Raw genomic sequence first — 11,643 nt, 5'->3', positions numbered from 1 at the left:
TGGCATAAGCTGCCCTAATAATTTTATCTCTTATGCTCCTAGCGGTCAATTTTTCTAATACCCTGAGGGATGCTGTGAGAAACCTAGCTGTATTGCAAGTTGGGTAATGACTACCGTAGGTAGGATGCATTGAAGCCTGACAGAAAAGGTTGCGTAGTAGACACTATAAAGCAAGTTATAAGAGAGTCGGATTACCTCATAGTTGCAAGCTGTCAAAGTAAAAAAGCTTGTCGATATGCATGAAATCATTCCAGACGGCTTCGGACAAGTGATGGGACGCTGGCAGTTGAAATGTGCGGGTCTGGTCTTGGGGGAGTCTCCATTCATATGTCACTCTGCTTCTAGGGAATAGACTAGACTAAAAAGTGTGTCTGTCTCACTGTTGAACTTGTACGTGTGCACCAGCCTATAGTATAGGGTTTTGTTCATATGCTTCCTGGGTTGGGCTGACCGTTGATGCCCGTTAGGCATTGCACAGTTCAACAGGACGGACGTTGAAAGTTGTAGTTAAATCTAATAAATGTTAATATCTATCTGATCTTCGAATTGATTATAATAACTTGTAAGCGAGACCGAATAAAGCAAATGTTGCGCAGATATAAATAACGAGGACTCGCAACGGAAAGGCCTGATTAGGAAATACCCCAGGTATGGAAATATCAAGTTCAAAAGACGAGAAGAAGAAAAGCAGTTAAATCATCTATGCATTCTGGTTCACATATGCGTTGCCTAAATCTGTCATTTATCTTTCAGCTTCCATGGAAAAAGAGCCCAACTCATTTCATTTCCACCTGACATTGCCATGCTTGCTTGATATTTCTTTTTTCCCTTTGACCTTCTTTTCTTCTTCCTCACCCTTTAAATTACCCAACCTCCTCGAAATCCCTGCCCCGCCGCCTCTTTGCACCTTTTCCCATTTCGATTCTTTCTATTCATCTGTTGGTTGGGTCCGTGTTGTTTTTTTAGATTCTTTTTTAGATTTGCCTACAGTCAAGGTTCAGTCTTGAGCGTGCTCGCGTTGTGCCGCGTCGATCAAACCCTCGTGAGGCGCGTATTTCTTATTCTTTTTTATTTTTATTTTTATGCGGTCTTACCTTGCGACTTGAATTCATTAATCTTCAGTCGTACTACCACGGATTGGACTCGATCTGAGTTGCGCATATTCTCGTGTGATTCGATATCAAGATCGAATCTTATTTCGGCGACTCCCACCTTGAAAGAGACAAAAATAGCACTGCGATATCCTCGGGCTAAATCGACTTGGCGGAAGTGAGCTCTGTTTACCCCTGCAACTCGGCAAACGGTCACAATCGAGTCAATTATTCATAGAACCATCTCACTCACCAAACACCGGCTACATTGTTTAAATAAAACACCAAACCGTCGACTATCGTCACTGCCAACACCCGTCAGTCAGCTCTCATCACCATCTTCAAACGAGCTCCCGATCAGACTAGACTAGATCCCTCTACCCCGGTCAGCTTCCCTCTCAGCCTTCAGTGGTGCATTTGGGTTCAGGGTCCCCGGTCTAGCTTGGTCGGCCATCTCACAGACCTGCTCTTGAAGACAACCCTAGTCGATAATCCACTGACCGTCTTGTTAGACCTACTGTCCGCTCCCTCCGCTCACCGCCTGCCCTTGTCATTCGCTGAACCTGGAGGCGCATCAGCTTTCCCTCACGTCCCCATATTCGACAGCGCGACTGGACTGGCCTGGCCCTATAACAACTTTCAGACTGTCGTTTCTCCCGTCATGCTCTTCGGTGTCGCCAGCATTGCGTCTGTTTCCTGCTGCTAGTCTTTCGTTTGCTATTGAGCGTTCTGCCTGTAGTCTTGCGGTTCTTGGCACTAAAAATCGCAATTTCGCGTTTGCTCGCTCTGAGTCTGCGTCTTATTCGTCGTCATTGCACTTGGATCAACGCTGGGTTCTTGGTCGTTCATGCGCATGCGCCTTCGTTTGCTGCTCGCCTCTCAACTCGAAATAAGTCAATTGGTTGCAAAGGCTTTCTTTGGTCGACATTGCGCCTTCTAACCCTCATTTGTCACTCGTTCCTGTCCCAGCGCTGTCGTTCTGGATCTTTCAAATCTCATCTCATCGTTACCATCCGAATCGGCCATCACCAACACGCATCGGACCCAATCACAGCTTGCCAGCTGTCGCGCGCGCATTCACTTTGACTCGCCGACCCCGTAGAGTCGCACCTTTGCAGGCCAAGCGATAGGCCCTCGCCTCACGGTTCCTGGTTTCCTCTGGCTGCCTCTCATCATTCTGCATCGTGCGAGCTGCTGCAACAATTTGCGCTTGCAGCTGTGGAGCTCAGTAACGGTTAGTTCAACCAACCTCCTTCTACTTGCCTCCATAATCTCTTACCTCCCTGCTTCTCCTTCGTCGCATGTCTTGCCTTTGTCTATGACGCCTGTCACCCGTGCTCATATTCATATGCGAGGCCATTCCCTTCCCCTTCCATGGCCCCTCTGTTGCCCTAGTCGCTAAATCAAATCGAAACTAAAGCAAAGTCCCTAGTCTCACTCGTGGATCATTCTGCATCTCGCTCATCCGTACCTCAGCCCTACCTTGGAAGTGGCAGTTGGTCTGCATGGCGTCCTCCGAGGTTGACCAAAAGTTTCTCGGCAAGCTGGCCAAAGCTGTCGAGAATGATAACCCTCTCTTGGCCAACATGCTCTTCAAGATTCTGGGCTTGTCTCTGAACCTTGCCGAACAACTTGTTGCTGCGAAGAAGCAGCGTCGACCTGACTATGAGCCATCGCCCAACGCGATACGGCGTGTGCTACGGATCATATGGCTCTCTCGAGAAGGCAAAATAATGCTCGAGCAATATGTCCTACCGATGGTCGGAAACTATGTCGAACTCAAGGTCCTTGCCTACAAGCTCCGTGCTTCTTTCTATCACATCTTTGCTCTCTTTGGTAACTTGCCCTCAGTCTCGCACCTTGGCAGGCAAACGCCGGATGTAACGGCTGCATTGGCATCGCGCATGGACAAGGGAAAGGGACGCGCCGCCGACCTGGAAGCTGACTCAAGACCTTCGTCTGTTCAGCCAACTCACCCCCTAGAAGGAGGGCCTGTGCTGCCTCCGCCAGGCTTCGAGAACATCCCTTTGTCGCCAAATTTCCTCATTCCAGCCAAAGACTACCTGCCCGAAGCCAAACAGCACTTTCAAGAGGCCATACAGCTAGCTGATTCGATGCTATGGGGATCCCATTCTCTTCGACTGTCAGTCAAAACCGAATATGCTGCGTTCTTGTATGAATGCGCCCACGACGCTGAGGGCAGTCGGAAAGTCGCCAAAGATACCATTGCAGAGGTATACGAAGCCACGGAGGGAATGGACGACGACATGTTTGGCGATGCTTGCGAGCTGGTCACTGTCCTGGGCAAGATGATGAAGCGTGGCCTCGGTACCAGCGGCGCTATGCGCAAGGCCCCAGCTATGAATCAGAACTTGGTGCCGAGGGCTGTACCTCCTCCCGGGATGGAGAACCCAATATGATGAGGCTCAACTAATTTTACATGAAACTTAATTGCCATCCACGAAAGTGGTAATACCGATGGTCGTGCAAAGACGCTTGGAGTTTGATTTTGAACCACCTTGGCGGCGCCGCCCACTCTTTTAAGCAGATACAGGTTACTTTTCCCGAATCACGAGAGACACTAAGAAGAGTCTGGGCACATCCATACCTGACGGCCCGTTCCGTACCGTGCCGCGTTACATCCCATCCCTTGTGGGATCTTGGATGTCGACAAGAACATCACATATTTGATCTGGCGCACTCCTATCACAGGCTACATTGTCGACAGGGTATCGGCGCCATCTATAAACGGATCTACTTCGAGAATGGAAAATCGTATCGACTGGCGTCTGGTGCTTACAAGTTCTTCCCAGATTTGTCGGCCAGCTTGGGGTCTTGGTCAGATCAGTCGCATCTCGGCCAAGACTGGCTGAGAGCGCACTTCGTTATTTCACTTCTGCCCTGTTATTTGATACCCCATTATTATTGTTCTTGGATTCTTGTCTGCATCTGCATCGGGCTGTTTATATGGCCCTTGATTATCTGCTTTTACATAAAGAACACTGGCTTTTATGGTTGTGCTCGTCTAATTTGCATTCGATCGACGGCTGGGGAAAAATAGAAGGGAGTTTGACGTTGAGAAACTAGTCGCATTTGCATTTACCAGGTCGCACCTAATAGATGTATCAGTATCACCAAGGTAGCATTGCACTCTTTTCTTAACAATTATACAGGATGATTCCCCTGTTTATTGATTTCTATCTCCCTGATTCGCAATATTCTATGGCCGAGTGGCTATGAGATTGATCCCTGTCTAAGTTATCAAGACCAAATTCAGCCATGCTCTATCCATCCCGTGTTGTTTACTCCCCAAATGTCAGAAAACAGAAAACAGAAAAAAGACAAAATCCCCCAGCGAATGCGTGCGTCAAATGACTTCCTTGACCAAACCCAGTTGTCTCCCTTTTCTAAGAGACTCGGCAACAGGTTGAGTCTATCCACTTCTGATTCGGTCAAGAAAATCCATGGAACAAAACCTTATCGTGGCATGAGTTGCTCAACCTCTCGCTTAGTCTGACGACTCTTCATCAACCTGCTTTTCCATCCAAGTCACGACTCTCTTGATACGTCGCTCAATCTTGCGAGCATCGGAGCGAGCCTCCTTCTCGGCCTCGGCGCGCTCGCATCGGTCTCGAATCGCCTCAAGAGGCACCATGCGGCCGGTCACGTTGTAGAAATTAGCCTGCATTTCAAGCCAGCGAGAGCGCTTGTACTTGCTGTCAATGGTGGCCAGCAGAGCACAATCTTGCGCGTTGAAATAGCCATTGGGCTGTGGGTGGATGTCGGCCGGGTACATCTCGTCGTAGATTTCCTCGTGCAAATATTTCATCTGCTTCACTTTCTCCAGATCGATAAATTCGAGACGGTACTCCAATGAATCGTCGGAGACCTGGCCTGACTCCATAGGGGAGTCATCGTTGTCCTGGACCTTTGCTTTGGCACGAGCCTTGGCATACTTGTTCTCGATGGCGACCTTGCGGTTGCGAGGACCTCGGTGCCACTTGTTTTTGACCAGCATCTGGGCCTTGCCCTTGGCCTTGGGAACGAAGTCAGTCTCTTCTTCAGTGTCTTCGACCTGCTCCTCATCATCCTCGTCATCATCTTCGTCTTCGTCGTCCTCCTCACTAGACTCCTCGGATTCTTCATCCTGGTCACCAGTCTTGTTATCGGAGGTAGTCTCAGCACCGCTGGCTACCTCGGCGACAGCACGATCGGATTCTTCCTCGGTAGCAGCTTCGCCAGCTTCAGGCTCGGTAGTGGTCTCACCAGACCCGGGCTCAGTGGTGACTTCAACAATCACGGGCTCGGGCTTAGTGGGCTTTGAAATAATAGTCTGGTTCTGGAGGATCTTCCAGCGAGCTCGGACGTCGCTCTTGGACTTGCAAAGAGTTTCGGTAATAAACTTCCACGATTCGCCGTTCTCCTTCAGGCCTCGCAGACGGTAGTCTTCGGAGATGGACCAGGTGGGGTCTTCTGCAGGAGGATTCGTGTACCGGACAGAGGTCTCGAGGTCAGTCGAGCCTTCGCCAGTCTGTGTATCGGTCTCCGTCTCAGATGGGATCTGGGTAGCTTTACCCTTGCCCCTGTTGTTCTTCTTGAAGTTGAATGAAGACTTGGCTCTGGAGGTGGTTGCATCATCAACTGACTCGGCAGCCTCTGCGTTTTCGGATGAATCAGCTTCTGCGTTCTCGGATGACTCAACCTCGCTGGAGGTTACAATCTTGACACGGAGATCCTTGGCCTTTCCTTTGCCCTTGCAACAGGGCTTGGTGCACTTCAGGGTACGGTTCTTGTTGCAAGTGTTCTCGTGAGGAAAATAAAAGGTGCCGGACTCGTATCCAGAAGAAGTATCGCCAGCTGACGAGCTGACGGGCGCCCGGAGAGCTTTGTCACGGAGAGCTTTGTCACGGAGAGCTCTGTCACGGAGAGCTCTGTCACGCGCTCGGGACGGCGGAGGGGGAGTCATGACGATGATGTTTTGGATGTCTTGGTGGAAGCTTTGGGGGGAGAGTGGAGCGACCATGACGAGAAGACAAGATCGTGATGAGGTGGTTACTCGAGGGTGATGACAGTGATGACAGTGATACTGATCTACAAATACGCGTTAAATTTTGATTCTCAGTCGGCCGCGATAAAGTTTTGACCTACGATGGGATCGTGAAGGCTGTGTCGAGTCAAAATGGAGAGGCAAGATGATGTGGCTCTAGAGTGTGGTGTGTTGACAACAAGGAGTCTATCGCACTCGGCTGGTGCCTGATATCGGAGGGAATGATAATAAAAGGAAGAGAAGGGGAAGAGAAGAGAAGAGCAAAGGCAGATGTATTGTGCCGCTGCTGTGCAAGATGATATCAAGGGCTGATGCAGGAGATCTTGGTGGTAGAGGAGAGGGAAGCTGCACGAGGTGTTGTGGTAGGAGGAAAAGGAAGGGAAAGCAGAGGAGGCGAGAAGGCGAATATAAACAAGCCTAGCGTTTTCTCGAAGTGCGGGCAGATTCGAGTATTCACAGAGCTGCACTGCTGGTGCAGAAACGATGTATGTTGCCAGTGCCAGTCAGTGCTCGGCAAGTTAATAGAAATCTGCGTCGATTAGTAGCCAAGGGGGGTATGGTTTGCTCCAGGCGGGCTTGTGATAGAGAATTTAGAGGGATCAGTGGCATATACTGCACTATAACCCAAGCGAGGCACCTTTGTCAGTGCGTAGAAGAGTCGAACAATAGCTTAGTACCTATTTGACGCTTTTCGTGCACATATGTAGTTGAACAATATGGCTGTGATATAGAACAATGTCTGGATACAATTGTTCACCAGCATGCAGAATAACACTAACACTGACATTTGGACCAGGATCAAATTCAAGCATCACCTAAAATGAATTCATTTGATATCTAGCTAGTGTTCATATTCATTGTTGTTGTTACTCCTATCTATGTATCGTGATATTACAATCAGCCTCGGAGATAATCTTGTAGGTAGCAGAAAAGTTAGCCTCCTAAGCCTTAGGGTATAGAAATGAATAAATAGTCTAAGAAACATAATCTAAGTGGCATAAGCTACCCTAATAATTTTATCTCTTATGCTCATATCGGTCAATTTTTCTAATACCCTGAGGATAGTCTATCCAGCTCCAACTGCGCTTCAGTTCAGACCCAATGGGACCATAGTCAATCGTGCTGACTCATCGCACAACCAATTCGAGACTTAGCATCGAACCATTACTTCCATCGTCACTCTTACTATATCACTGTTGACTCGCCGTTTTTCAGAGAACCTTTGTCTATCGACATTTCGAATACCATACAACTTTGAGTTACAGATTAGCATACGCGATGGCTGATATTCTGCCTCCCCTCCCAGCCGAGTATGCTCGCGGCCTTGAGCTTATCGACGCCGCTCATGCCCAAGACTCCAGAACAGCTGAGGGTCCTGATGGAACAACGATTCCTTATGAGCTCAAGTACGCCCAGAAGATGACAAAATGGCTCGCCCGTCTATGCCCCGAAGCAAGTCCTGTTCTTCAACTCGCCTGCCGAGCACAGCACTTTCGAAGGTAACTAACTATCTCCATTTCCTACTCGTGCCCAGCTTTCAACTTACGCAACTTGTATAGATGGGAGATTCCTCGGAGCAGCTACCCCATGACTCGCCCAGGTTACTTAACTTGGCGAGCAAAGCTCAAGGCCCAAGCCGCCTCTCAGGTTGCAGAGCTTCTGGCTTCTCCGGAGATTCAACCACCGATCCCTGAAGAAGCCCGGTCTCGCATAGCTGCCTTGATTCGCAAGGAGAATCTCAAGGCAGACGAGGAGACCCAGGTTCTCGAGGATGCGGCATGTCTGGTCTTCCTTGACGACCAGTTTGATGACTTTGAGAGCAAGTCAGACCTTGACGAGGCAAAGATGATAGGCATTCTTCAAAAGACATGGGGCAAGATGGGCGAAAAGGGGCGACAGTTGGCTCTCGAGATGAACCATAGTGACCGTGCCAAGGAGTTGATAGGAAAGGCACTTGCAGGCTGAGCAAGTACGTACATATCTAACGTGGAACTATGCACCCTATACCAATCGACCAATTCAATACCCGCCAATAGATCTTTTGCGGTGCGTAGCGCTCAGCGCTTTGAAACACGAAGACTTTGCCAAGACGAACCTGTAATCAAGGGATCGCGGGAGATCTAGATTCATGCCGAGATCCTGCACGAAGGAGATCGAGGAGGCGGATGCGATCCAATCGTGGTTCGCCAGAGCCATGTCGTACGTACACTGACCGATTTCGCATGCTGGATCAACCTACCTCATTGCGCCGTGTTAGTCAGGAAAACCCTTGCGCGATCAGTATGTGAGGCGAGGCAAGTCAAGATCAAGACCAGATTAGTCGTCTCACAAAAGCCGATGAGGAAAAGGGGGCACAACTCGAGATATCGCAATGCCAAGGGCGAAGAGCCTCGATGGAATTGCGCGCCCTGCGTCTTCGATAGGCGTTCACGTACGGAGTAATTTCAAGAGACACTGGGCGTGTCCGCGATTCTTCGGCCCCGGATCCGATATCGATTCGAGACATTGTGACAGCTGTAGATCATCTCAACAGGGGCGCAGAAGATCTTGGTCAGAAACAGGCGTTTGTGACACAGAAAAGGGTCCCCGTTGTGGCGTTACCTACGACAGAGACCAATCTACCGTCATGTTTGCCAGCCACTATTATGAGAAACATCATCCCTGCAGCCACCCACCAGCCCAGCACAAACCAGTCCAGCCTTATACTGAACAAATTGGTTTCCATTCTGTCATTCTCTTCCACTAAGATCTCACGTTAGTTCGTGTCACACCCGGGTGTCTCAGATTACCTCGACTTGTGTTGTTGGTTGGTAGCACATGAGATCCTGCGTGCTGCCGATCCAGCACGTCGTAGGATATCACAAACATTGCTATTAGATTCCGACCCCCTGGAACCCCAACCTTATTCCGCCTCGTTTCGTCTTTCCTCTTCTTTGACTCGTCAGCCAACAATGCGAATCTCGGAAGGGATTTCGTCCGCGGCATGCTGTTTCTTGGTGATAGTTGATTACTGATATTCGATATTCTGATCCATGGATAGTTGCTTCAACGACATTGCAATGGTGACATTGTCACCCTAGATCAATAGACCGAAGCAAGAACATGCTCGTTTTCAAGTTAAGAAAACTTGTCTAAATCACAACTCTTGTCGGTATGTGTATATGCTATATGTATTTGCGTTTCTTGTGGTCTCTTACGATCATAGCGACCAAGGCTTACCATAGTGTAAGACAATCGTTCACATCTACTAATACATGGTACCCCTCAGGGTATCAGAAAAATTGACTGCTATGAACATAAGAGACAAAATTATTAGGCCAGCTTATGCTACTTAGACCATGCTTCTTAGACTATTTATTTCTATACCCTAAGCTTAGGAGGCTAACTCTTTTGCTACCCACCAGGTACCATGCAGTGAGTTGACACTGACCATTGACATATTCTCAGTCGTTCTGCCTGTCAACCTCTTGTGGCCGCCACATTATCTGCTGTTCAAATGACACCGTCAGATCATCTTGGCACCATGCAAGGGAGGCTGTCAAACCCTTTTTTCGGTAGTTTAACAAATTATATCCGACTCCCACACCCAATTAGGCATGCCGGCTAAAATATTGGCTAAAGAGTTACTCACAGTGCAGCTCTGATACCAACTGGTTGCATTGGAACGCTGCCCTGCTTGCGACTTTTCAGCTGGCATTGTGCTCAGGCAAGCAAGGCATGGGCGGATTCAACAACGCTGCGAAGATCGTGTGGATCACAAGTCCGCGGCCTGGACAGTGTAAATATATCGATGTGATAGGAGTTCGACCAACACAAGGGATACATAGTAACTACGACTGTGTACTTGTGACTAGCATGGTTTATATACTGTCGCGGCGACCGTGGGTCGTGACAAGGTTGTCGTTGCTTTTGCGAACCAAGATCCGATAGAGCTGAAAAGAGCGCTGATGGAGATGCTCTTGTTGTCAAAATCCGAAGGGGTGGTAATAATTGAACTACCAGATGGTTGCATGTAGATCCCATCTTCAACTTTCCGCACAGACATTAATGAGCGTCGTTACTAACCAATAACCTCGGGCAGCCTATCGCCCGTATTTTCTTTTCTCGGGCTCAAGCTGCTTTACGTTTGAGATATCTCCTTGTGGCAGGCCGCCCAGGAGCCAAGACGTCGCAAGATTGTATTCGATCAACGGGCAGGCGATAATCGTATTTCGATGGGTTGAACCATGGCTACTACATGTCAAGACTAGTCTAATTGGCCTTGCAGCTCTTGGACCTGGCGCCTTTCGAATTCATAAATCAAGTTAACTGCCATATAATCCGCCAATGCCAGTGGAGGTCTGAAGCCTGGCAACAAACCATGACTACTACCTTGCATGGCTAGAGGAGCTGAACTGGGCCCACCGAGTGTTTCTCGTTGAAATCATGTGGGCCTGCCATTGTGTCTAACATCACGATGATCCTTGAATTCGATGGCTGTGCAAGTTGCCGGTAGATTGTTTTTTCAGCTGGTTTGGTATCAATCTCGTTACGAGTCATGGCCAACAAGAAACTCCCTTGAATTATATGTGCCGTCATCCGGGGAGTACGGGGTTTTCAATGGACAGATACCTTACTGTATGGCTGAATGTTATATCGTCATGTTTAGTTTCGCCTCTAGGAACGAATACAAAGTCAATGTCATTGTTGAAGAACGGCGCGAGCCGGCCAAGCCATCAAAACCTTCCCGTTGAGCCAACTGGTACAGAAAGGTGGAGTGCTCTAGGGGCTCAAGATCCTAGAACATGGTTGATGGGTTCACGTCAATCTAGAAAGATATTAAAATATGAGAATTGATCAACCGCATTGTCGGAATCAAGAATGTACCCCTGTCGCGCGCATCTCAGCTTGAGAGGGGAAGACTAATAAAACGAACATGTTTCTTTCCGAGTACCCGTTGAATGTCTTGGAATTTGGTAGACTCGCACCCAACCATATACTTTGAGGAAGAGAACTAACTGTTGAGCCACAATAGAAAGGCTGGTCGTTACAGTGTAGGTATTACTCAAATGTTAGCCACGAGGTCACAGCAACCCTCGGCTGCTGTGGGTTATGAATGCAGTCTCTGTTGCTTCTTTAGCGCAGTTGACAGAGGCTGAACAACACGGATTAATGGCCCGACTGGGCAACATTGATGTTCAAGCGCACCGAACGGCAACGCCGTCAAATCTGGCTAAGTCGAAGAGAGCAAAGATTGCCCTTTTTGATGACACGCAGTTGGCAGAATACAGGCCGTCCAAGGGTGCGCTATCATGAATGGGCGCAAGTCTCCCGAGCACGGGAGACGATCGACCGGGATGTGAGAACCTGGGACCTGGGTGAAGTCTGCGGCAGCCGAGACCAAAATATGCATACGATGCGGTACTACTGCATGCATGACGAGTGCTTTGATGGGTTCCTAGAACGCATGTAGGTGTCGCGTGTGACAGACAGGGCGAGGCTGACTCCTGGTGGGTAGTTTCTAAT

General features: G+C 48.9%; 4 protein-coding genes across 4 annotated transcripts; 2 read left to right on the top strand and 2 right to left on the bottom strand.

The window, feature by feature from the left end:
• Positions 1-2,596: 2,596 nt before the first annotated feature.
• On the top strand, positions 2,597-3,511 carry FPSE_09412 (uncharacterized protein; the record flags this gene model as incomplete). The annotated part of the gene is made up of 1 exon (XM_009262529.1): positions 2,597-3,511. One exon carries the CDS (start codon positions 2,597-2,599, stop codon positions 3,509-3,511), a length of 915 nt encoding a protein of 304 aa, XP_009260804.1.
• Positions 3,512-4,599: 1,088 nt separating this feature from the next.
• FPSE_09411 (uncharacterized protein) lies at positions 4,600-6,114 on the bottom strand (the record flags this gene model as incomplete). The annotated part of the gene is made up of 1 exon (XM_009262528.1): positions 4,600-6,114. One exon carries the CDS (start codon positions 6,112-6,114, stop codon positions 4,600-4,602), a length of 1,515 nt encoding a protein of 504 aa, XP_009260803.1.
• A 1,302-nt stretch (positions 6,115-7,416) lies between these two features.
• Positions 7,417-8,103, top strand: FPSE_09410 (uncharacterized protein; the record flags this gene model as incomplete). The annotated part of the gene is made up of 2 exons (XM_009262527.1): positions 7,417-7,637; positions 7,698-8,103. 2 exons carry the CDS (start codon positions 7,417-7,419, stop codon positions 8,101-8,103), a joined length of 627 nt encoding a protein of 208 aa, XP_009260802.1.
• Positions 8,104-9,581: 1,478 nt separating this feature from the next.
• FPSE_09409 (uncharacterized protein) lies at positions 9,582-9,835 on the bottom strand (the record flags this gene model as incomplete). Its single annotated transcript, XM_009262526.1, has 2 exons — positions 9,582-9,683; positions 9,770-9,835. The coding sequence occupies 2 exons, from the start codon at positions 9,833-9,835 to the stop codon at positions 9,582-9,584; spliced, it is 168 nt and encodes a 55-aa protein (XP_009260801.1).
• Positions 9,836-11,643: the final 1,808 nt, after the last annotated feature.

The sequence above is a fragment of the Fusarium pseudograminearum genome, chromosome 4 (genome assembly GCF_000303195.2).
Source record: "Fusarium pseudograminearum CS3096 chromosome 4, whole genome shotgun sequence".
In the NCBI taxonomy this organism is placed as follows: Eukaryota; Fungi; Ascomycota; class Sordariomycetes; order Hypocreales; family Nectriaceae; genus Fusarium; species Fusarium pseudograminearum.
This window is presented reverse-complemented; position numbering and strand designations above follow the sequence as displayed.